Source organism: Rhinolophus hipposideros (genome assembly GCF_964194185.1).
Source record: "Rhinolophus hipposideros genome assembly, chromosome: 20".
Taxonomy (NCBI): Eukaryota; Metazoa; Chordata; class Mammalia; order Chiroptera; family Rhinolophidae; genus Rhinolophus; species Rhinolophus hipposideros.
Window position 1 is genome coordinate 34,865,197 of NC_138066.1, and position 25,904 is coordinate 34,891,100.

Below are 25,904 nucleotides of genomic sequence, written 5' to 3' on the forward strand. Positions count from 1 at the left end.
GTGGAGGGGTGGTGGAGTGCAGCATGAGGAATGTAGTCAGTAGAGTTGTGATAGCTATGTGTAGTGCTGGGTGGGTGCTGGACTGAGGCAGGGATCACTTCATGGATTGTGTAAATGTCTGGCCACTGTGCTGTCATCCTGAGACTAATGTAAAATAATGTTAAATATCAACTACAATTGAAAATTAAAAAAAAAAAAAATTGGAGACTCTCTCTCCAAATCTTTGAGATTGGTTGGGCACGAGGTGGTAGGATCCTATTTTGTAGGTGAGGAAACTTGAAGCTCAGTGAGGAGACCCTCCCCAAATCCTAGTTAGTGGCAGAGCCAGGATTTCAACCCGGATTTGAGTACCAGGTCTGTCTGTCCTGGTGCCCTTGCCTAGCTGAATTCCAGGTGGAATTCTTAAGTGACCTGTAGGGGGGTCCTCCCCTGGGAGCCTCTCCCTTTCTGCAGCCCTGGTCACTGGCTGGGGGGTTGTCCTGAGGTGACCTTGAGAAGGGCCAGCCACCACAGCCAGCTCTTGGGCCAGGCTTGGCAGCCCCGACAGCCACTCATGATGAAGTCTTGGCTAATCCCAGGCTTGGAAGCCAGGCTTGTCAGACAGAGGTGGGCAAATAGGCCTCCTCCACACTCCAGCCTAGAACCTGCTGGATTCACCCTGAAGAACGTAATGGCAGCTCAGGTGTGAGAAGGGTGCAGATTTTGTTTCTTTTTAGCAGGACGTGAGGCAGGGACCAGTGCAATATGCCGCCTGCCACCTGCCATGGTTCCCAGAACCATCCTATCACTGGCTTCTCCTCAGGCCCAAACTATCTGGTGCTGGCTCTGTGGTTGGCCATGGATGCCCAGGGCCACTTCCGAGGTAGGGGTGCTAGGGACCCAGGCTGTGGTGAGAGTGAAGGGGTCAGAATGAGTCACCTCTTTAGCATGTCCAGGTGTTTAGGCTACACAAAAAAACAGGACCCAGGGCAGGGGACAAAGCCCTCTGTCAACCAGCTAATTGGAGTATGTGAGGCAGATATCACTCTCATTTTATAAAAGGGAAGCTGAGGCTCAAGGAGGGTGACCCACCTGAAGTCATATATGGAGTTAGGGACAGAGGTCAGACTCAGCCCATCTTGCAGGTGGTGGAACTCAGCCCTCCCCTGCCCTGCCCTTTGTTCTCTGCCCCCTTCCTTCTCAGTGCTGGCCACTGTGCAGGGGCCTGGGCCACTGGGAGACCTTAGGGGTGGCAGCTGGCTTGGCCCTGTGCTGGATATTGGAAATCAGCAGCTGGATATCCTTGGTGATTGGCTGAGATCTCCGGCTTCTTGGAGAGTGTGGGGGACAAGGGCCCCTTAAGGGCCAGCTATCAGAGGGACCCAGGACAAGATTCCCCAGCTCTGAGGATGTGGGAAGGCTGCTGCTCCACCGCCGAAGAGGCAGCACCACGACCCGCTAAGTGCAGACAGCTGGAGGGACTGCCAAGGCTAGCTGAAGTGCTGGATAGTGCAGGCTTGTGGTTATGAGGGCATTTGGGTGGGTGGGAGGAAGGTGGGCACATGGTGGAGAAGGCAGAAGCTGGCGCCGCAGATACTGCCTTTTTAATATAAAATTACTGAGTTTGACTATGCAAATCATGTTTCTTAACGAACATTTCAGAAATCAGAGAAAGACTTTGGAAAAGAAAGGGAAATGCCCTTTAATCTCTTCAGGCTGAGGGGGACCCTGGCCTTGAGAGAGGGTGATGCAGGGCCCATATCCAGGGGGCTGGCCCTAAGTGGCCTGCAGCACATGTAGACCCAGCTCCTGGGGCTAGTATGGTTGGCATGAGCCTGGTGCCGGGGTACATATCTGTCGTTGGTAGCACCAGGGGCCTGTAGGAGGGTGTTGGCCTCCTGCCTGCTCAAGTGTGGAAGGCAGGGCGGGCTGGTGCTAACTTTCTGAACTTTGGGAATGGGTGGGCATGATTCTAGAGGAGCCTACTGTGGGGACAGAGCCGGGAGTGCAGTTTCCAGGCTCTCGCCCTCATGTGGAAAGGTGCTCACTCAGGTAGCAAATAGCCATCAACTATAATTGGATGGCCATCAGCTATAGCTAGTTGGCTGTCAGCTGTAACCAGTGAGCCATTGGCCACTAATATAACTAATATAACTGCCATGGCTACGCTAGCAGAAAATGGGGGCTAGCAAGAAGATGGTGGCTGAGCTAGCAAGAGCGGATTGCAGAGAGGCGGATGCCGCCAGTGAGAATATAGTGGTGTGACTCCCCTATGTACGGCTCCGTGGGTGTTCCTTTTTGGCCTCACCATATCCTGCGTTCTTATGTGGGGAGCCGGACAAGAGACCCCGCCTGACACCCTGCATGGCACCTACCTCCACTAGGATGCCCTGGGTCGGGTATCCATGGACACAGCTCTGGTCAGTTCATGTTCTGCTCCCCAGACGTCCTGGTCAATGGAATCCATGCAACTTCCGCGTTCACAGGGTGAAGGGCCTTCTGGTCTAGGCTTGAGGATTTAACATTGGATCAGTGACCCCACGTGGTTCCTTATCCTCCAGGGCCAGGCACCCTGAGGGAGGAGGGAAGAAGGAAAAGAGTCGGGAGACCAAGGCTACTAGGAAGGATCCTTTCTTCTGAACTGTCTACATAAGCAGTTTTTTAACTAGCTTCCTGGAGTCCAAGGGTTCCAGAAGGGTCGGGGGCAGGTTAGGGTGGCATTGGGGGGAACACTGCCTTTATATCTGGGAGTTTGGCTTCATGGTATATTTAGAATAAAGGCTTCCCACTACTGAAACACTGATCTGTTCCAGCAGACAGAAAATGGGGCTGAGTCAGGAGTCGGTTCAGCGTGCACAGTGGTAGGGTCTATGGCAGTCAGCTTTCCTGTCCTGTGCTGATGGCAGAATCTCAGTTTTGGGGCTTGAGAGTGAGGTGCGCAGTGGCCTCTTAGGACAGAGGATCCTGAGCTTCCAGCTGGGGTGGGATGTTGGGAGGAGGGAAAGGGAGTTGGATCTTGGGGGAGAGTTGGATGTTGCAGACTGGAGTCTAGAGTCACGGGAGTGGGTGATCCTGGGGCTGAGGCTGGTCCTCAGGGGTCCCCCATGATCTCCATGTAGGAAGGGGTGTTGGGAAGTGGCGTTACTATCTGGGCTGAGAAAGTTGTGCGCTACCAGGCCCTAATGTGGCCTGAGAGTTAATCCCGTGTGCTTTGAGCTAGTATCCCCTGGCAGGGCTGCGTCTGCCCCAAGGAAGGGGCAGTTTTTCTTTGCTGGGCACCCAAGGGGCTGTTTAGTTGCAGCTGTGTTTTCATGGTAAGCAGTTTGTTTTTACTAGGATTGGGTTTATCTTGGGTGGTTTGGGGGAGAGTGAGGGAGATTGGGAGGCCAATGCCACTCTTTTAAGGCCCCTAGGTGGATCCTCCTAGGGTGTCCTTAATGGAGCTGGGCCCCATGACCTTGGAATTCTAGGGAAAGCTGTACACAAGGATGGAGTGGGCTGTCTGCACCTTCCCCCCACACCCCCAGCTGCAGCAAACCTGGTGTGTTCCTCTGCATGTACCTGCCCAACTGGTGATCTGAGTTAGATCCAGGACATGGTAGAAGTGAACATTCCTACCAGACCACCCGTTTTCCAAAGGATTCCAGGGTACCTCCGTTCTTCCAGCCTTGGCTCACCCACAGCCCTCTTCACCCATCAGTCTTGATGCAGTTCCCACCTTTTGGGTTCCTTCTCCCAAGCTGAGGCACCCCGTCCCACACATCTAAGGGAAGAGCTGGGAGGCTGCGGAGCGCCGGCTGGGTGAATAGGGCGTGACCTAAGAGTCAGTGGAGCCTGGAGTGAGGATACCCCCGGACCCATCCCACCGGGACTCGTCCCCCAGGGATCCAACCCGCAGTCGCTCTGGCTCCGCAGCACGTGTGGAAGGTGATCTGCACCCGCCGCACGTCCTTCCGCCCCTCCTCCCCCTGGAAGAACCCGGCACGCACGCGGTTGCTGGCACCGAGGGGCACTGGGCCATCAGGGGTGCTGTAGGCGCCCGGCTGCGCAGAGCCACCTCCATCTCTGCGATGGGAAGGCCGGCCCGCTTCGCCAGGGGGCGTGCTTGGTTGGGGTCTAGTGCTCAGCGCCGTCGGTCCCCAGGTTGGCGGACCGAGGCCGGAGCGGGAGGTGGGGGTGGGGTTCGTGTGGCGCAACAGAAACGAGCACCCCCGTAGCCCCGCAAGAGGGCCAGTTTGTTCATTGCGAGTCGGTGGGCTGGGTAGTGGCTTCCAGAGACCAGGTGGGTGAAAGGAGGTCTGAGCGCCTGATCCAAGCATAGCAGGGCATCTGGGGGCGAAGGCTAGGCAGGACCTCGCCGGCGTGGTGGATTCGGCTCCTCGCCCTCCCTGGGACCCACGCCGGCGCCTCACGACGCGACCCGGACCGGCTCAGCCGCGCGGTTGCAGTGACACCCAGCGGCCGTAGAGGAAAGTGCAGGCGCCGCCCTCGGCTCCCGGTGTAAGGTCGGCGCCTCTCGAGGTTCCCACTCGTGGTTACCAGCGGGCACCCCCGGGAGAGAAGGCCGTGCTCTGCAGACTGTCCCGCGGGGCACTTCCCCTTCCCCTCCCCCAGCTTCCTCCCTGCAGTCGCTGGAGCGCTGGGAGATCCTGCAGGGCTGCAGTGCCCGGAAGGGCGGGGCGGGGCACAGCGGCGGCGCTGGGCTGTGACCCCGAGTAGTTTCACTTCTGGATCCTGCCCCGGGTGTGATGGGAGACTACCTGGGTGGGGGTGGAGGGGGGACACACAGGCGGGCTTAGGTCCAGCGCTCAGGACCCCGAGTGAGAGGTGGGTTTTTACTCCTGGAAGTCATGCTCCCCGCGCCCCCCTCCATTTCCCACCCCCATGGGTTCCACTCCGCTGTTCCCCGAGCTGCCACTCCACCCCAGCGGTCGCCGCCTTCGCGGGGGCTGCCGACCCCCGGAGAGGCCCCGAGCGGCGTGGGCGGCAGGAGGAGCGAGCTGTGAAGCCGCAGGCGGGGGGTTAGGCTGCGGGCTGCTGAGATGCCGAGCTGTTTCTCAGAAGTGCAGCTGCCCCTCCCCTCACACCCCCCTCAACTCCCACCTCGCACCGCACCGCACCCCTTCCCACCCTCCGCCTGGCCTAAGCTATCCTCTACCAGATACCCCCAACCCAGGAATCTGGTGTCTGGGTCCACGCAGAATTAAGAGGAGATCCTGCGAGAGGACGAAGTTCAGACCAGCCTCAGCGCCCATTTTCAAAGCCTCCCACTGTCACCTACCTGTCCCCAACAGCCCTGTGGGCCAGGATTGGAATTTCATAGAACGGTTAAGAAAGTGATCACTTGCAAAAATCACAGGCGGCCATCACCCTAGCTCCCGAGCCCTACTTCAGTCCCAGTGCCTGAATTGATGGGGAGAGAAGGAACAGGGAACAGGACTTCTCTCCTATTCTTGTTTCTGGAGTTAGAGAGGAAAGGCCTGGCTGGAGTAATGGGGTTGATCAGGCTAAGTTCCCGCTGGAAGAAACTTCAGAGATCTGACTCTAGAGAAAAAAATCAAGGCCCAGAGAGAGAAAGCCAAGTGCCCAGGGTCACCCAGAGAGTGGCAAGGCTGGGACTGGAACCTGGGAGTACAAGTACTCAGCTGGAATGGGCACCAGGCTGCTCTGCCTGCTTTACACACACACACACACACACACACACACACACACACACACGTCTAGGGAGTGCAGTTAGGGTCTGTGAGCAAGAGGGAGGTGGAGGTGCTGAGACTGTAATTCCAGTGGGGGTGGCATGGGGATTGAGCTGGTGGAAGGACAGGCCTGGGGGAGGAGGTGGTATCTGCCCCCCTAGTTCCCATCCATCAGCCGCCCCCAGGGCTGTGGTTTATCTGACTAGGCAGGTCTTCAGGGCCAGGGGCCAGGGGGCTGAGGGGGGAGGCGAGGTGATGGGAAAAGGCTGTTCTGGGGCTTCCTGCCCCCTCAGTCCTGGGGAAGGGGGGCACTTTACATCACCCACAGGCTCTCTAACCTCCATTCTTTCCACTACAGTGCTCTTTCCTGGGGTATGTTCATGTTATTCTGGGGGAAGATCTGTTATTTTGGGGGAAGGGAGGCACCTGCTTACTTCACAGGTCAAGACAGAGTTAAAAACAAAACCGCAGCAAATTCAACACCCCGTGTCCTTCAGGGACTTTCCATGACACCTTCCTTCCCCCCTCTCCCCCAAGCCAGGGAGTATCTCCCCAGAGGGCCTCCCCACCCCAGGTGCAGTGGCTTTTGGCTTTTATGCAAACAACTGTCTGACCTGGGAATGCTCTGCAGTCAGAACTTATGTCCTGGGCCTCGTGTATTCCTGCACCATCCCTCAGCCTTCCTGGCCTTCCCAAAGTTCTCACCTCCACTCTCCCTCGGACGCTGGATGCTCAGGGACAGGAGGCAGGGAAGAGATATAGGTCCTTGTTCCCCTGCCTGCCCTTGGGTGGCAGTTGCCTGCAGGTGGAGATTTGGGCACGCAGCCTGTGTGAATGGCCTGGTTGTGTTGAGTGATGGGGGAGAAGGAGGGTGCAGGTGTAGGGTGGCCTCCACCTACAGGCCCACCACCCTCTAAAGCATCCAATTAGTTCCCCAGAATTAGGAAAGGAAACTGTCCTCAGGCTGGAAGTCCATTCCGTCCCAACCCCAGCACCAGCCAGCCATGGATCTCTCTCCTCCGCTCACTGGCAAAGGGGATCCCTGTCTCCCTCCTTCCTCCCTGAACTGCTTCTGCTTTGGGAAGGGAACAGAGATGGGAACAGCTGCATACAATTCTTTCCAAGACTGAAAATCAGCTACCAAGAGGCCATTTTTGAATATATTTAATGTTACAATACAAAGACAGGCTGCAGTACCAGTCCTCTCTCTCTGCCCTTAGTAGTGAGGCTGGAAAACCTGTTGGAGATCCTGAAAACAGCCTGGTGGTGCCGAATGGAGGGAGACGGTGCTGAAGGTAGAGCCAGCAAAAGCTGCCACCAACCTTGCCCTACATTTGCTAATCCTAAACCTCAGAAATGTCTTCCTCCTGCCTCTTCCACAGGAGGGAAAGGGAAGGTGTTTTGGATGAGTCTGACCACCTCTCAAACTCTTTCTGACATTTCCTACGAGAAAACAGAAGATACCAAGACAGGGATAAAGCTGTGCGATCCCTATGACATTCTCCTAGGAGCTTTCCCCGCAACACCTTAGGTTTGGGCCTCCAGGTGTCTAAAGACTATATTTAAATGTGGTTCAATAACTGTAACTTGAGTTTCCTAATGGATTTTTCTGAGACCCTACAGATGAAAAAGTCAGGACTTGCCTATCTTTTAGGAACAATCGCTGCTGGGAGGGAGTGTGGGATGGTGTCTCGGAACTGGGAGACACTGTACTTGATGTGTCGATCCTGTCAGGTGAAGGCCCCAATCTCCTCCAGTTCCTTTAGTGAACTAAGGACTAGTGGAACCAGAGCCCCACTATGGGGACATGGTGGCTAGCAGCAGGATACCAATGGCAGGCTGACCAAGGTATCAGGGGAGATGCTTTCTTTTGGTGACAATTCCACTTATCTTGGTACTTGGATTTTAAGCAATAGCCAGAGGGGCTAAATTAAGAAATATCCCTAGAGGTAGAATTGAACCCTTCCATTTTCTGACAGCAGCAACTATAAATGATAGGCATGCACAATGACTAATTTTAAACACACCAGTATATATATTTTTTATTTTCAGTGTAAAAAAATCAAACATGATAAAGAAACTTTGAAAATTATCAGCAGGGTTGTTTTTGATACAAGGATGCACTTATTCTGGTTCTGGCAAGGTTAGCAACGCTACATTTCAGAAGCAGACTCGGTAAACACTCTTTATTGAGAGTAGGGCACCTTACAGTGCTCCAAATGGTTAGGCTCCAGCTCAAACTTGGGGGGATCAAGAGGCAAGGTCAGCACTGGGCAGGGAGGGAATTTTTGAGAAACTCTGATGAGAATGCTGTGAGCACAGGCTGTGTCAAAACTTCTCGGCAAGGTCTCCCTCCCTCACTCCTGGTGGAAAGGCTGCTCTGAGCCCCAAACCACATTCCCTTCCTCACCCGTCATTCTGCAGACGAGGGTCATCCACAGACCACACGTGTGGTGGCTTTGGCAACCAAAAGTTAAAATTAAGCTATGGTTTTTCCAGCAGCCAAAATGATCCCTCACCAAAGCTCACACAGACTGAGAACCTGAGCATGCAAAACCACAGTCTGGGTGAAGGGATGTCTGCTTTTCAAATGACCTGCTAATTCTTTGCAACCCACAGTAATTTGGTTTCTGTGAACCCACAGAAGCAGACCCACCAGAAAGGGCCCTGTCTGCTAACATGGAAGAGTCCTTGTATGAATGACTCACTGGCAATGGGATCAGTCACTCTTCAGGCTGCCCCATTTTCCTAGCATGTTAAAATGTCTGTTCTCAGCCTTTTCTAGGAGAAGAAGAAGCAAAGCTGCACTTACATTCAGAATATGAAATAGGCCCCACTGATGCGTGGCACGGGCTTGGAAGAAGGTGGGTGGCATTATAGGACTGCTCCCCAGGTTTTCTAGAATGGGTCAGTGGGGAGATGGACAGTGAGGGCCATTTGAGGAAACTAAGTTGCTTGGGGAATTAATGGCTGAGGGCTCATAAGATGGTGAGGGAGCAAAGCTATTCTACTCCCCTGGCTGCAATGCTGTGAAGTACCTGTAGCCTGTGGTTAACGCACATTGGTTCTAAGGTTCAGTATGTTCTTTACTCTTATGCATTAAAACAACACGAAGGAAACTGTGTTACAGACCAGTTGCCTCCATTGGCAACTGAATTATTATTATGATCCTAGTATGGTCTTTGAATATTTTCCATGTCTTTAAATCCAAATACAGTACATATGGTGGAAAATTTGCAACCATCCAATAGAATCCCCCCAACCCCTTAAAAAAAAAAGTAATATTACCCCATAGACAAAATTACATAAAACCTCACAACATCCTTGGGAGGTAGATATTGTTATGACCTTACATTTTTTAAATCAAAATATTAACATTTCAATTTCAGATAACTCAATATCAATGTATAAGACAATCCACTAGTATAATATTCAGAGGAAACGCATTCACCTTCTTTGAAGTACAATGATCTGTTTATCACATTGAGAGCATGGTGGGGTACAGACTATATACAACTTGGGTAAACAGAGGTCCAGTCTTGTGTTATGAGCTCACACCAGTTTAAAGCCTGCAGCTCTCGTTGAGCTCTGCTGAGCCCCCAGTCTTAGAGGCAGCAGTCCCCAACTCTGGGTTCACTGATCATTCATTCTCAGAACTGGTCAGTCCTTTAGAGAACAGAGTCCTTTTCCTCGGGTGGCCTTTGGTTTCAGGTCAAAATTGTCCTCTTTACAGGCACTTACATCCCCAAGTCATTCTGCTTTTCTGAACTCTGCCTACAGAGTCTCTGAACTATGCTTTCTGTCTGAGCGCAGAAATAGCTCCCAACTCTTTACAACGTAAGAGATATCACTATATACTGCTCATCTTCTCCACAGTCTGATGCTGTTTTCCAGGACAAAATGTTCATCGCTCCACGCTCGTTACTCTCCTTGAGCTCACAAGTCCAAATTCTGAGTCTTTGGGAAAGAGCTCAAACATCTCTGAGGGCTCAAATCTTGCGTGTCTCCAAGTTTCTAAATCTCCACTAGAGACCAACATACATACCTGCTCTCAGTGGGGCCACATTACAGTTAGGGCTTTAAACATTTAATACTTCCATTATAGTCTTACTGCCCGCCCTGGGAAGTACTGCTTTTTTCCTTCAAAAGTTATAAACCTCATATTTAGCAGAGGAGGAGAAGAATAATGATACAGAAGCTACTTGGGCAAACTTTATGTTGATGTGAGCTTTGTTAGTAACACAGTGTTTCAAGCGAGTAACCTTTTGTATTCTTAAACATTTCTCTTTGCAAAAGAAATCTGAGCTCCTTTTATATCTGGGCCACTGCATGGGCCTAGCAAAATGTCGAGTGCTGCACTTAAAAGGTGAGAGATTTGGTCACTGACAAAGTCAAAAGCTGAGTCAGGAACAGCCCAGAGGTAACAGAGCATACGATTAGCTAGCTTATCTGTATCAAGGCAAATATCCTTTTGGGAGAGTGACTTACGGAATCTAGAAACTGCTGGATTTATTAATTTTTTCCCCCTGGTGGTAGTGGTGGAGGGTAATGGGGAGAACACTTCTATTTAGTTCTCTGCCAGTAGGAAATACCCTTGCAACACTTCAAATGGTGGTAAGGGACATTTGGAGATCCAGTTTTCTCCCTTTTTCACCCTTACTCCCATTCTGTCTCCTTGGCTCCAAAGGAACTTTTCATGGAGTGGGCTGTTTCTCAGATTGTGGCCTCCTGAGTGTGTGGTGGGAGGCTTGCCTAATAATGAAGGAGAGAGACCTACACATTCAGAGGGACTCTGGCTCAGAAAGCAATGTGCTGCCTGAAGCTGCTACGAGACTTCACTGTCCAACAGGGTCCATCGGTTGGTGAGACATGAGTCCTGACCTGCCCTTTCCTCTAAGCATCTTGCTAACATTCTCCTTCACACTATTCCCCCACCCCCTGCACGGGGAGGGTGGAGGGTCATAAATTAGTATAAGGAGTGCCTACAGAAGAAAGTGTTTATTTGTGTGGTGGTAACCATTACATACCACCTGGTTCAACTTTTAAGATAGAAGGTGGAGTTTCCATATAAATTTTCTCTGGACTTGACATGCCCTCATCTAGGCTCAGAATGCTACTGTGAAAGTACAGCCTTTGGAAATCATTCCGAAAACCCATTAGTCACAGGGAAAATGAGGGTCATATCAACAGAAAGCGTCCCCAAGTGGGTGGGATGGGCCTTAGTTTCACTATCTTAAGATGGAGAAGTTGGTGTCTTCAGCAGAGACTTTCCCACTAATCTGGTGGAAATGCTTGCTTTCCCTAGCTTCCCTCCTACTAATCCTCTCTTCCAAATTCTCTTTCTTTTGCTTCCTGAATAGTCAACAGGATGTGTGATATTTCAAGAATTTAATAAGCAGCTCCTCTTTCACAATGGGTATAAGCAACCTGGCACAGCTTGGAGTCTAGGATTATGTAAACACAGTGATATAGTGAATACTACACACAGAAATACATCTAGTCTTTTAGCTGAAATCTCCAACGTGTTGGGACTGTTGCCATGGAATTTCACAAAATCTTTGTTCCTGAGACAGACGCCATGCTACAAAGAGGGATAAGCCATTTGTGCAGTCTGAGGTGGAACATTTTAATTACTGGCCACACATAAACGAGTTGAGTTTGAGCCTAATGCATAAACCCTTTTGAAATATCAAGGCAGATACATAAAATGCGAATCTAACAGGAATTTGGGATTCTTGGCTTCGGTAGAAATGTTCACAAAGCTGACTCTTAATTTGTAAACAGGCTCCATGAAGTTGTCCCTGGAAGCAGAATTTATTTTCCCTAACACAAGTTCTTAAAAAGGAAAAAAAAAAGGTTTTGGCAAGCAGCTGCAGGTGCCAGTTTGTGTGTACACTTTGGGGCAAGATCAAAATACCTTCCTGTTTTTTGTTCCTCCCCACCATCCTCTTTACATTCACAACTCAGTGGTTAAAGGAAAAACTTAACACTACCATTTTCACACCAAAGATATGTGAAACACATATTCATATACAGACTCTTCTGCTTAAACTTAATGCTGCATAAATGCTTACTTTTTCAAACATTGGTGGGTATTAAATACCCACGAATACATTAAGAGCTTTAAAAAAAAACTGGTTACTGCATAATCACATCAATTTAAAGCTGGAAGGGATCTTAGAGAACATCTAAATTCAACTATATTCAACGGTTAGGAAACTTAGTTTTAAAAGTTAAGTGACTTCAATGGAATACTACTCTGCCATAAGAAAAGATGAAATACTGCAATTTGCGACAACATGGATGGGTTTTGAGATTATTATGCTGAAAGAAATAAGTCAGACAGAAAAAGTCGAGAACCATATGACTTCACTCATATGTGGGATATAAAACTGAAAGCAATAAAGGAACAAAACAAACAAACAAAGAAACAAAAACTCATAGACACAGACAACAGTTTAGTGGTTACCAGAGGGTAAGGGGTGAGGGTGGATGGTAGAAGAGGGTAAAGGGGGTCAAATATACGGTGATGGAAGGAAAACCGACTCTGGGTGGTGAGCACACATGTGATATAGAGATGATGTCTTACAGAATTGTACACCTGAAACCTATGTAATTTTACTAACCATTGTCACCCCAATAAATTTAATTTAAAAAAAGAGTTAAGTGATTTGCCCCAAGTCATACAGCTGCTTAGGGCAAATGTGGAACTAACAAACAGATTTTGTGGCCCCTATTCCGGTGCTGATTTTACAGTTATCACACTGTTTTTCCTTGATAGCATGCCTCCCATAATTAAGGACAGAGATGACCAATACATCTGTAGAACCAAGACTGGACTTTCAGGAATTTTTGTGGAATACAGCAGCTCCATTTAAAGTGGGGGTGAGGAGGAACCCAACCTGCCTGATAAAGAACCTGCCAGGAGAGCTGTTCCCCTCCTCATCCCATCATAAAGCTCAGCTCTAAATAACACTCATGGTGTCCATCCCTGAGTCCTCTCTGTAGGGAGGGGGAGACTAAGGCATACTTTTGGGAGTCTTTGGTATTTTTTTTATCAAAAAAAAAAAATAAATCACTGGCAAGTTTGCTTTGGGTCTGTACTAATACTCCATGAAAAAGATCAAGAACTTTCAGGTAAATGTTTTTTTCTTTCTCCCCTGGTGGTGCTGCTAAACCATCTTGTCACTCAGAACTCAGCTCTGCCAATCTTGATCACAGGAAATGGATGCCGTCGCCCACAGTGGACAACTTCCTGGAGTTTCAATGATGGTCTATATTTAAAACCATCAGCTCTTCTGGTATAGAATTTCTCCTATAAATGACTGACTCAACCCAAAGCAGCTTTTAATTGGAGATGGGAGGATAAAGAGTAGAAGCAGAAGTATCATCAGACGACTTTTTTTTCTTTTCTTATGTGATAAGAAATGGACTGATTCTCAGTGACTAGGTCTTCAGTCATTGGTAACAGGGAATTATTTGATGGCTATTCTTCCCCTTACTATTAGACTCTAACTGGGATGGGGATATTACATCCTGACCCTTCAGCCTGTGGTAAGTACAGAAGGGCAAGTCTTCCCAACAAGTTCAGCCGGTCAGCTCTTCTTCTCTGAAGGCCTACGCTTGCAACCAGAAGGCTTCTGCACGTATGGCTGGCTGATGTACCTCAGAAAGAATGTCTCGTGCAACACAACGGGGGGACTCTTTTGATTGAGAACAAACTCCAAAGAAAGCCTGTTCTATTGATGAAAAAGACAATGACCAAATACTTCACTGCCTTTTTAAAATATTGTAAAATTCAAATTCCTGATGAGAAAACAAACGTTACACAGAGTAGTAATCTGGTGTATCTGCAAACAGCTTTTGAATAGAGACTGCATTTTTCTGTTGCTCATGTGAACGTGACCCTTTGTATGGAAAGGAGCTTGGAACAGAGTTTCTTTTGAGAGTAACTTGTTAGGATGGGGTATCAGTTTTTAAAAGCAATGTTGAATGCTCAGGTGCAAATCATCTCTGGAACCAGATGTTCACTTCAGCATGGCTCTGTGTTCTCCTCTGGCTATGTGAGACGAGAACTCATACCGGTCATGGCTTCGATACCCACACATGTTACACTCAAAAGGGTCACGAAAGCCGTGGCAACCCATGTGAATAGTGAACATCACATAATCCAGGAAGAGGACTCGGCAGTGGTCACACCGATACACATCCATCATCTCCCCTTCTTTGTTGATCACTTTGATGGAGTCTCGTGGGCAGATGGGTGGGGGCTTGAGGAGTTCATAAGAGCGGGGGACCTCCTTCAGAAGCGGCATTCCATTGCGGACCCGTGGAGGGACCATGTGATTTGGCTGATAGATGTGATTCTGGCGCTCTTCATGGTTGCTGTCAGTGTCCGTGGAGTCGTGGCCACTGTTATTGGGGGAGAGGCCTCTTTCTGAAGGCAGGCTCTTCTCTGGCAGGTGGATGCTCTTCTTTTCCAGGTCCTGGGGGGCACCGTTCGGCATCTCAGCACGGGTGAGGGCTATGGGATACATGCTGCTGATAACTGGAACCATCTCTGAGGTGGGAGCAGGGGGTGTCTGGACTAAGGGGCGCAGAGCCTCGGCACCAAGATAGCTGATGGCATTGTTGATGGCTTGGTCCATCATTCGGGTCTGTATTATCTCACTCTCTTTCTCGTACATATAGCTGGGAGTATAGCTGACGTCAAAGCAGTGGCGCTTTTCACCTAGAACAAGTGACAGAGTGAGTTACAAAAGGAAAAATACGAAGGCAGGCTGTTTGTAAAATTGGTTTTCAGAGTCATATTCAAGAACACCCAGCCCAGCACAATGGTTCCATGCGGTGCTGAAGTCTAAGGGAACAGCAGATGACAGCACACGAATAAATTAAGTCAGCAGGCAAGTGGGGCGTCAGAGATGTCATTAAGTTGAAGCTACAATGTGAATTGTTTCCACTGTTCCTGTCGGAGGGGAACTCTGGAGAAAAGGAAGAAAGAGAACAGGAAGATGGGGTTTAAAGGGGCCTCTGCACTTCCACTGTGTGTGAACGCTTAAGACACAGTCAATTCCCAAACTCTAATTTTGCTTATTATTTTGTTCTTATCATACCAGAGAGCCAGGGGACGGAAGTACTGCAGAAAGCGGGGATGTTCAGTGACGAGGCCTTGGTGGCTTTTTAAATAGCTACAGGAGTAGAAAAAATAGCTCCAGAAACTCCCCACTCCCTACACTTGCCACTCCCCAAACACATCAGTTATCAGACTGAGATTTAAGTAAAAGAGCTTTAAATGTAGAAAGTTTTAGAAAAGCTTCCTTGATGAAAGATCATGATCTTTGTCCCTTTCATAAAGTGTGTTATTCTTTTGCTTGAAAAAAATGTATCATTGATACACATGCGATCATTAGGACCTATGTCACACTTAACTGAAACATTTATTTGTGGTCACCCGCTCCTACTTCGCATGTCAAACTGCTGAGAAATTTTGAAAACAGAGTTTAGCCACCTTCAGGGCGTGTGGGTGTTGTGTGTTAGAAAACAGAGGCTCTCTGGTCACAGGGAAAGCAGGAGTCGCGTCTGCAGTGAGGGCAGATGTGCTCAGTGGTGAGTGGCTGGTAGAAGGAAGAGAAAGCGGGGAAGACATGTCGAGAACTAGCAGTGAGGCTAAGGTTATTGCTGATGCTTTTTCATTATATAGGCGCTGGATTCTGGAGAAATTTGCTGAACTATATCCTCTCTTCTGTAACACTTCCTAGGTACTTGTGGTTCCAAAATTTGTCCCTGCCATACAGTACAGGGTCCAGTAACGAAAACCCACAAGGAAACAAAAGGATTGGGAGAACCAGTTCCTTTTCTCGAGGTGTCTCCAGCCTAGTGGGAGAGAAATAAGACCTGTATATTGGAACTGGAGAAAAAGAAATGTTAAAAGTTGTGAAAGGGCTGTCTTGCCCTATGGAGGCCTTTGACTTATTCCAAAAGCCATGTTTGAGGCATGCAAGCAGGAGAGTAATATGTCTTCTTTAAAAAGAATTATAAGGCAAGGCAAAGGCAGTTTGGTACAAATTGTATATTTAAGTGTTCAGAGAATGCAAAAAATTCAGGAGTACTTGGGGAAGGGAAAGTATTCTTGCAAAACCTAAATTTTGCGAAGGGTCTTGAAATGGTAGGATTTAGATTTTCAGAGAGGTAGAAGAGACATCCTAATTGAGGAGGGAGCATGAATGAAGGCAGAGAAGTGGGAATAGACAGGACATGAGCAGGGAAGAGTAAGAGTCTGGTATCGCTAAAGTCAAGAAGTACAAAAGAAAGTAGTTCTCAAACTTTGCTTATTCCTTCACAATCTGCAATGTCCACACATCAGGGTAGTGTGGTGGCTGACAGCATGAGCTCCAGAGTCAGATGGATTAGATTTGATTCTGGCTCATCAGTTACTAGCTGCATGACCTTGGGCAATTTATTCAACTTGTATATGGCTCCGTGTCCTCCTGTAAAATGGGGATAATAATTGTATTTACCTCACTGGTCTGCACTTAGAATAGTGCCTGGCACACAGACAGCACTTGGTAAACATCAGGGTTTTTCATTTTGTTTGAATTTCCTTCCTTCCTTCCTTTTTCTTTCTTTCTTTTTTCCTTAAAATAAATCTGTGGGGTTTTTTTTTTAAGGAAACTTTGTATCACTAACATAAAAGGAAAACCAGAATCACTTGCCACAAATATAAGGTAAAATCAAGATGATGAAACAGAGCAATCCAATTTTGATCAGATACTACTGTGAGTACTTGGAGGGAAAAATCCCCTCTCTTTGTTCTAAATAGGGATTCCCAAGTGTGAGATTAATGTTAAAGACAACTAGCATCAAATTAAATCTAAATCTTTCTCCTTGGTATAATCACGGAGACTGAAAGAGAACTGAAAAGGAAATAATTTTCTTGCCATGTGGATCAAGGTTTTTAAATGCCCTGTGGGCCTCCTGGCAGGTTGCACCCCACATTTTGGAAGATGTTGAACAAAGAAAACACATGGCGGAACCAAATGACGGGCATTCTGAATGGCCAACCATAGGGTTTGGATTTGAACAAAGAGCAAACCACTACATGCCCTTGATCAAGGGAGGCTTGTGGTCAAAATGCTATTTTCAGAATATTAATGTAACAGCAGTGTGTAAGATGGACCGGAACAGCGAGAAACTGCAGCCAGAAAGACCAGCTAACAGATCTAATCTAATCAGACACATTTGTCCTGCATTCCCACTACCTTAAGGCCAACCTGGTAGTTTCTAGACAAATACCTGAGAGAAAACATATGCAAAGAAAAACAGCCTTGACAATGCAATAAAAAGCAACAGAAAAGAAGACCTTTGCCAAAGTAATCAATGGTTCTTATTTTTAACTTCCAGATTGGATGTATCTTTTATAAGGCTGTTTGGAAGAACGAGACTGAGAAGAGGAAAGCCAGCTAAAGTTACAAATAATCATTCCCCTAAGAGTCACACAGAAGTGATGAACTTTGGTTTTGTGGCCTTTTCAAAGTTACTGACGATTTTCCAGTGTGGCCAGCTCTACTCAACTCCTCAGATACTATGGGTCCCTGAGAATGTTTTCATCTTTTTACCTAACAGAGAGGCTCCAGAAAGTTTCCGGGGTGGGGCAGGCACATCACAAACTCTGCTTTTATCCTTTCTCCCAGGAGTTGGCTTTACTTAATGAGGCCTACAATGTCACAACCCATACCACCTGCAGCATAAGTCAGAAAACAGCTGAGTGCTAAAGTTCTAAGAGGCAAAACATTAAGAGGAAAACGAACCTCTGGATGAGTGGAAATAAGTGACTGAGTTCTGTGGTTAACGCAGACCATTGTTCATTGTAAGAAGATGGGAGAGCCTAAGATCTTCACGTGCACGCACCCTGCAGTCATCAGATCCCCTCATCTCTGAGTTACGGTAACTTGAGTCGTGCAGATGATTATCAGTCACCTGTAGACACGATGACTCAATGTGTATGAAACTCAGAATGGGTAAGCTACAGTAATTGAAAAGCCAACAGCTCACGTTTCTTTAGTAACACACTCATAAGAAAGGTTAGTCAAACCACAAGAGTGTAACTGCTCCCAAACCTGCACGGAGCTTCTAGTGCAGCTTCTAGTCAAAATCGTACCGCACCTTTGAATGACTAATGAGAGCAGCTTCAGGCTGAATTAGAGGTTTTTCTCCCAGTAAAAATACAAATGGCCACAGCAAGTCCTAAGTTTAGAAACCAAGGCTGCCTGGTTGGGCCATTCCCTACCTGTGATTCTTTTTAAAGGTGTCGATCCCTAATACCTAGGCTTTGGTAACTCTAAACCGCCTGACCTGAATTGCAGCAATGTGGCGAGGGCATATGGTTGTTGGTTTCTAAGTGCCAACTTCAAAGTACAGAATCACAACCTAGAGCTAAAAGGGACCATCACTGAGCATGTGGGTTCAGGCCTCTGCCTTTGGGGTGGAGGGATGAGATCCACACCCTAACCTGTTTACTTCTGGTCTTTATATTTCATGGTACCCAGCACTGTGTCTTATACAGAATACTAATAAGAACACCTGCCATTTATTGAGCCCCTATTATATATCCAGTGCTGTCCTAGGTACTCATTTTACCTAAGATGAATTATTATTTCTTAGTCAGATGAAGAACCTAAAGCACAAACAGTTTGATTAAGAAGCCAAAACTGCTCAGTTGCTAAATGGAGAACCAGGATGCAATCCAAGGGCCCACGTACCTCAGTATGGGTTTGAGCTTTAACTGTTTCCCAGCTGCTGCATTGGCCATGGCTGCACAATCCCACCACTGGCAGTGACTTTAGATTCTCTGCTGGGATGGTTCCCATGAGCAGTGGAAAAGCAACTGTGCTTTGTTCCATATGGGCCAGCATGCAGCATTTAAGAAATGCCTGTGATGCACAGTGTTGTGATGTCTCTAGGTATCTGACAGAGTGCCTGGCTTATGTAAGCACTCAGTAAGAGACAGATGTTTCATTATGACGATTATCATCATCGTCATCACACCACGTTAGGTGCTTTGAGTAACACAAACGAAGTGAATCCAATAGGAGGTGTAGCATTTACACAATTTCATTACAAATCAGTATCCTTAATACTATGTGGTGGAACCAAGTATAGAGTAGCCAAGAGAGTGGAGAGAGAAAAATATGGATCACTTCTCAAATATGCCACACACAACATGGAGCAAATGTTAATCTGTTCTTTTTTCTAAAGACCACTTGTCATCTGAGGTCGTGGTGGTGGCGGTGGTGGAGATAGTCATATGTCTCACAAAAAGCGGACTGTTAAACTTGCCTTGAGTGCAGAGGGACAAGAGAGCCGAGAGGAGAGTAGGGGTGAAGACCACGTATACCGAGGGTGCCAAAAAATGTGTACAAGTGGACACTTTGGTCAGTGTTACTCAAGCAGTACTTCGCCGTAATCAGAAGTGTCTGGATGCTGATGGTAACCACTTTGAGCACCTCTTGTAATTGCAGAAGTCAAACGTGACTTGTGTTCATCTTTTGTTATTGGTATATATTGAGTATTACAATTTTTAATACAGTTTTCCTTTCTTAAAATGTATATACATTGTTTTGGCAGCCTCTGTACTTATAAGGGCAGATTGAAGGTGGGCATTCCAGACCAAGAGCGTGGAAAGAACGACTACATGGAAGTGGGAAAGTATTACACAGAAGTGGGAGTAGTTCACTGTGGCTGAATTAAAGGAGTAGTTGGCTGAGTGATAAAATCAGAAAAGGTAAATTGGAAACAGATTGTGAAAGGCTCAGCCTGGGTGGTTTGGATCTTATTCCAATGGGGAGCCATTGAAAGGTTTTTGTGAGGAGGGGGAAAAATGATTTGAACATTATAAAAAGAACACAATTCCAGTATTACAATCATCATGATGGGGTAATGTGAAATATTCAGGTTTTCTTTATCTTTAGGTTTCTTCTTTGGGGGCAGCTGGTTAGCTCAGTTGGTTAGAGCGCGGTGCTCTTAACAACAATGTCGCCAGGTTCGATCCCCACATGGGCCACTGTGAGCTGCGCCCTCCACAACAAGACTGAAACAACTACTTGACTTGGAGCTGATGCGTCCTGGGAAAACACACTTAAAATAAATAAAAGTTAAAAAAAAAAAAGTTCCCTCAAGTCACTTGAATGTATTTGCTGCTACCTTCATACAATTTCCCGTGTGTATTATTGCTTATACCTACAACTAGCACATTATCGAAAAAAAAAGGGGGGGGGGCAGGTGAGTAAAGTAAATGAAATATCTGATGGTGATTTATGGCTCTGATCTCAATCTAAATGAGACTAAAGTGACTAACACTTCTTCCAGGAGGAGAAAAGCAGAGGGGAGCCACAGAACAAGAAGCAGAAAGGTGAGTGAACAAAGAGAGCTGTGGGGGTGGCGGTGAGGAAAACTGAGCTGGAGACCACAATTTTTTGTGTGGTTGTTGCTGCAGAAGCCTTTACCCTCTGTGACACACAATGACGCACCATTTGGATATTGTCTGTCCTGATGGGATCACCGGGAGAAGACATTTCTTTTCTTAAGGAAACACACCCTTGAGAGAGAATTACTGCCCTTCTTCAGTTTTCAGTAACTAGACTCATCTCTGTCCAAAGCCCCTGTGTCACACACATGCCATGCAGTGCTCTGGGTGACCTCCTTTGGACTACAGCACTTTACAGGTTCTGGCCCTGCTCTGTGACCTACCAGCTGTGCTGATAGGGGGAGCCATCTCTCTGATGCCCCTTTCCTCCTTGGTAAAAGTACTTCACCGGTGGTTCCTAACATCCCTTCAAACTATACAATTCTGTGGCTTTGTAATGCATATAGATTATGGATTTCAGCTCTTTGGGAAGGGGTAGGAGAAGATGCTTGTGCTCTTAGAAACCGATATTAAAACTGCTTCCTGTCCCTCTGTTAACCAAAGCGGACAATTTCTCATTAGTTACTTATAGGGAGAACCAATGGTGTTTGCTGAAGTGTCAAAACCTCACTCACATGTTTACCACGGGTGAGATCTTTTTTCATGTTCTTTTCAACATGAAAACTTTCTTTAATAAAGTAATACATAAAATTAAAAAAAAATAAAGAGATGCTATGGTAACCACTTTAGTTTGAATAACACATCTGTTTTTGGAGAAAGAATGAAAATCAGAAAAAGAAATATGCAGAAATGTAGTCATTTTCCTCCTCCCTCCAGGAGAGAAATCTGGCCTCTATTCTGAGCCAAGTATTTGAACATGGCCTAGTTAGAAGTATAGCCCGACAAGTTTATAACAGGAAAATAAGACTCAGAAAAAGGACAATCCTAAAAGTTTAGGTGCTAAAAGTAAGTTCTTCTTGTTCTTTGAAAAGAACAACTAAGGATTATTTTGATGATGTTAAGATGCTGATTTCTAATGAATGTGTCAATTTATTTCCCATTTTAGACAAAGTGATACAAAATTTCTTGGAGAATTAGGGAAAAAGATAATTTTATTTTCCTCCTTCTTGGGAGATTTAATTTTACTCTTACTTTTCAATAGAGGCATTTTTTGTGTGTGTTTCTAAATGCACTTAGACTTAATCCAATTGTCACTTGTCCACAGTTTGTCCCTAAAGGATGAGAAATGCTACCTGCTGGTAATTACTTCTAGCCTTTTCGGAAAGTATCAGGCTGACCTGATGTTATAATTTCACCTTTACTCTCACAGTTCAAGAGTTCGGGGAAGCCAAGGTTGGTCTGGGTGCTGTGCAACTGTCAGCAAGGATTAAAGGGAGTGACTCATTCTTCCTTCACACTTTACCCATTGCCATTTCCCTGGCACTGATCTTTTCAGAAAATGGTGTCTTGGAAACGAAATATAGGAGAGAGAAGAGAAAAGAGAAGAAGAGGGGAGGAGGGAAACATCAGCCCCTTATGTTTTATATCACTTCATCCCCTACATTCATTGCACACAGGGTCATAATGTTCCTCCCTCCCTTTGATATTGCTATTTTCTCTTAAAAAGGTTGATTCAGTGAAATGATTCAAGAGCTTTCTTTTATTTTAAAAAATATTTCTAAAACAAAGGTTCAGGATATAAATGAATGCTAGAAGATTACAACAGTGCTCAGGAACAAGCATATCACGTGTATAGCAGGAGCTCTATAACCATTTCATGATGAATGAATGGACAAAAGAGCAAATGAACAAGCAGCGATGCCCTACTCAAATATACAAATGTTGAGCTAATGCAGCTGTTTTATGGATACTCAAATTCATTTTCCTAAAAAACAAAAAACAAAACCAAAAACAAACTCTAAAATATATGGTATGGTACATAACATAAACATCATGTCTGTACGACCTTGAGAAAAAAGTTTTTGAAGTTACACATGTGGGCTTATAAACACCAAGTGGTATTCATGATTGCTGCCTTTTCTAACTCATCTTACGGACTGGTAGGATGATAGAGCTGGGAGGGACTGTCCTGATCACTTCATCACCTAATCGGTCTCCTCATTTCACAGATGAGTGAGTAAACAGAGGCCCAGAAAGGTTACGTGATTTGTCTAAAACACACACAGTTAAGAAATGACTGAGCTAGAATCAGAACCTGGGTCTCTTGGCTTCTAATCCAGTGTTCTTCCTACTGCACTATAATACTACAATTTACAAAAAAAAAAAAAATTCCCTCAGTTATGTGGGGCCCTGAAGCCCTGAAGTTGCTACCTCAGCTCAATCCAAAAGCTAACTCTACTGGGTTTCCTGATTCTACACAGAGAAAACGTGCTTCAGAAGATGAGAGAAATCAGCACCTACAAGATCAGCATCTCATGAGTCTGGAAATAGAGGAGCGAAAACCCTCTGGTCGTGATGGTAACAAACAAATGGAACACGGATTCCTGAGGCAATGAACAAAATGGCGTGGACTTGGACATATGAACTATGTGTTTTCAAACCCATGAAATACCAAAGCAACTTTTACTCTATTAAGTAGGGCTTTAGGTCAACGACAGGTTTAGGGCAGCTATTAAGAACCTTCTCTAATATATAGGTACCATCTGTCACATTTTAGTTCTCTTAGACCAAAATGCATTGACCACAACTGGATTGAAATGAAATCACTTTACATTTTTTTCTCGCCCATTTCTCCCCAAGTCCCTCCCACATTAATTACAGCCATTTTTAGAGTCAAAACTTTCCCCAAATTAAATTACACTCATGGCATAGAATAACAATCCAGGCTTCTTTGTACTCCAGTCAGAACCTCTTCACAAAAGTAAAGATCAAAAGATATATGAGTAATGTCTTAAGATAACGTTTGGAATCCCAGTTGGTCTACTGTGCCTAACTCCATATGGAAGACAATAAGGAGAAGGGGTCTCTCTAAACAGAAATGCACCTACTTTAGTCTGACATAATTTACTTTTAAAGTGACTAAAAGGGTGCAAACACTCTTCAGCTAATCAAAATAAAATAAATAAGCGTAAATACCAAGCTAGGTAATTTTGAAATATATGGGTTCTTTCAATATATCTTTATAATTCACATAAAATGTCTGCCTGTAAAACAATTATCTAGATCAGAATAAAATTTATCCAGATTTAAAAACTTAATATCTATAAAAGCTACTGAAAAGAATAAACACAAAAGAACTGGAATAAGAAATCAACAGTGGCAAGTAACTTTGGAAAAACAGACTGACACATTTCCAAAATATCACTGGTGTTGAGGGAGCCCTATTTTCATGTGATAACTATTTTTATTCACTATCACTGACTTTCAATTTATAGCAAAACTGATACATTCAATTCAGCTGCCTACTTCACAAATACAAAAATACCAATACAAAATCTATTTTAAATATCATGGTCACATTTATGTAAACATCTGGGAGAGTTCAGCAAAATATCTCTGCCCTTCAGCAGCCCTAATACTTTAATGGACATCATTATTTATTAGCCATCTCCTTCTGCTGTATTTTTTGACAATGTGAAAACCAATGGCATAAAAATTAACTCCGGTAAGATAGATGGCTAAATCAAACCTTGTTATTTCAATCTATGTTTTCCCAACCACTTTCCCTTAAAGTCAATTCTCAATCAAATTCAAGAAAATATGGCAATTCACTTTAGAGCATGAAAAAGGTTTGAGCATGATAACGGAACCAACTTGTAAAATGTAATTACAAAAGATTACAAAAATGTTATCTCAAACATCTTACTGGTGTAAATTGCATAAAGTTTCTCATGCAACATATGTCATTCAGAATAAAGAGGAAGGAACAGCATTTTTGACATCAACTCCATTTAGGAAACTGGATACCAAATATTCCCATCCTCAGTTGTTAAGATTCTTTAGTTAAAATATTCTATTTGCTCTAGTAATCAAAATGAATCATGAAGAATAAACGTGTACAATGGAAAACCAATTACCTTCTTTTAACAGAGATTAAGCTAGGAAGGGCCTGTGTAGTAAGCATCCTATGTTATCTTATTCAAACTATCTGCTAACAACAGCAGGAAAAGGGTTGTATTCTTACCAATGAATTTCTGAGGCATTGAGCTTTTTCGTTTTGCCACATTGCTTGCTAATCTGTCCAGAACGAGAGCTCTTTCACTTCCCATCTCTGCTTTGATGTGTCTTGCCTCCGCACTTGCTGGTTTGGAAAAATGTAAAAAGAAGAGGGAAAAGAACACGTTGGTAAATGGAAGAGAAAAAGAAATAAACTAGAAGGAAAAGGGTCAGAGGTCTGATGCACTCTGTTGTTACCTGTTGTTACTGTTCAGATTCTTGCCTGGGGAACCTGCTGTGATCAGTGAAGCCAGGGCACCAGGGCACATTCAAATCTTGCAGTCCTTATGCTGAGATGGGAAAGCCCAACCCATCCCCAACCAGTACCTTCATTAGCAAGAGGAAGTATTAAATAAACAGCCTGGACGTGGTTGGTTGCAAAAAAGATAGATAGATGGAGATCTTCTAACCCCCATCAGCCTTCTTTCTGATTCTGAGTAACTGCGTGTGACACCTGCAGACTGATATAATTCTTCTTAACAACTTTGAAAAAAAAATATGGTGCCCCAGATTTACTGCTCTGTTTATGTTAATAGCACTTTTGAAAATACACTTACCCAGACAGCAAGAAATCTACTCAGTGATTTGTGTATTGAAATTCTGAGTGTTTTGTTTTGTTTTTTTTTCTTTTTCTTTCCTTTTTACCCCCAGCATGCTCCTTTCAGTTCCTATCTTTTAAAATTCTATTTCTCTGGGCTCTACATTATCTGTTTCACATGCTCTTCACATTTAAAAATTGTCTCAGTTAAAATTTCCCTGAGCAACACTTCTGTCTTGAAATTAAAGAGCAATTTGTATAATGAATCTTTATTACGTTTCTAATGAAAAATGTGAATAAAAACTGCCTAAGAATATGGTCTGTCAATCCATGAATAGACCTTCCAGTGGTATAGGCCTGTCGTTCTCAGACTTGCCTGAACATTAGAATCACCTAAAAGAGCATGGAAAACACACCTACGCCCAGGCCCCACTTCAGATCAATTAAATCAGGATTTCTGGTACAGGAGCCTAGGCAATAAGATTTTTAAAGCTCTCCGGATGATTTTAAAATGTAGCCAGAATTGAGAACCACTAGAATAACTAATCAACTAAATAGTTAATTGGAATATATATATATTTACCCTCATACAGCAGACAGTACCCAATAAGAGTTCATGTTTAAAGTTCAAAGAGATACAGGCTGCTCTAAATATAGGCTTTAAACTTGAACACATGATGTTAGCCCAAGCTAGAGATCAGCAAACTTTTTCTATAAAGGGCCAGATAGTAGATATTTTAAACTTTGTGGGACACATATCATCTCTGGCCCATCGTCTCTGTTCCCCTCCCCCCCACACACCCTTTAAGAATGTAAAAACCCTGAGGCTGCTTGCCACATTTGGCCTGAGGGTCACAGTTTGCTCACTCCTGCCCTAAGCAAACATATTGTGATCTGACAAACATTTCTCTCTGTTTTCTTATAAGCATTTCAGGAGGTCTAAACTAAACACTAAAATGAAGGATCTGTATATTTCTAATGTCTCTAAGGAAAAAGAAATTGAAATTAGTTTAAGGGAGGAGAGTAAAAAGCAAGTGATGATTGCAGAATGGAATTCCCCCCCCTCCAACTATATACACTGATGTAGGAATTGTCAGTGCTCATTCTGTTGAAGAGT

At 45.3% G+C, this 25,904-nt stretch overlaps 1 protein-coding gene across 1 annotated transcript; it reads right to left on the reverse strand.

Annotated features, from left to right (window-relative positions):
• Positions 1–11,278: 11,278 nt before the first annotated feature.
• Positions 11,279–24,792, reverse strand: IKZF3 (IKAROS family zinc finger 3). The gene is made up of 3 exons (XM_081028213.1): positions 24,448–24,792; positions 24,218–24,334; positions 11,279–14,403 (listed from the first exon to the last, which is right to left on the reverse strand). The coding sequence occupies exons 2-3, from the start codon at positions 24,300–24,302 to the stop codon at positions 13,700–13,702; spliced, it is 789 nt and encodes a 262-aa protein (XP_080884339.1). The 5' UTR covers positions 24,303–24,334; positions 24,448–24,792; the 3' UTR covers positions 11,279–13,699.
• Positions 24,793–25,904: the final 1,112 nt, after the last annotated feature.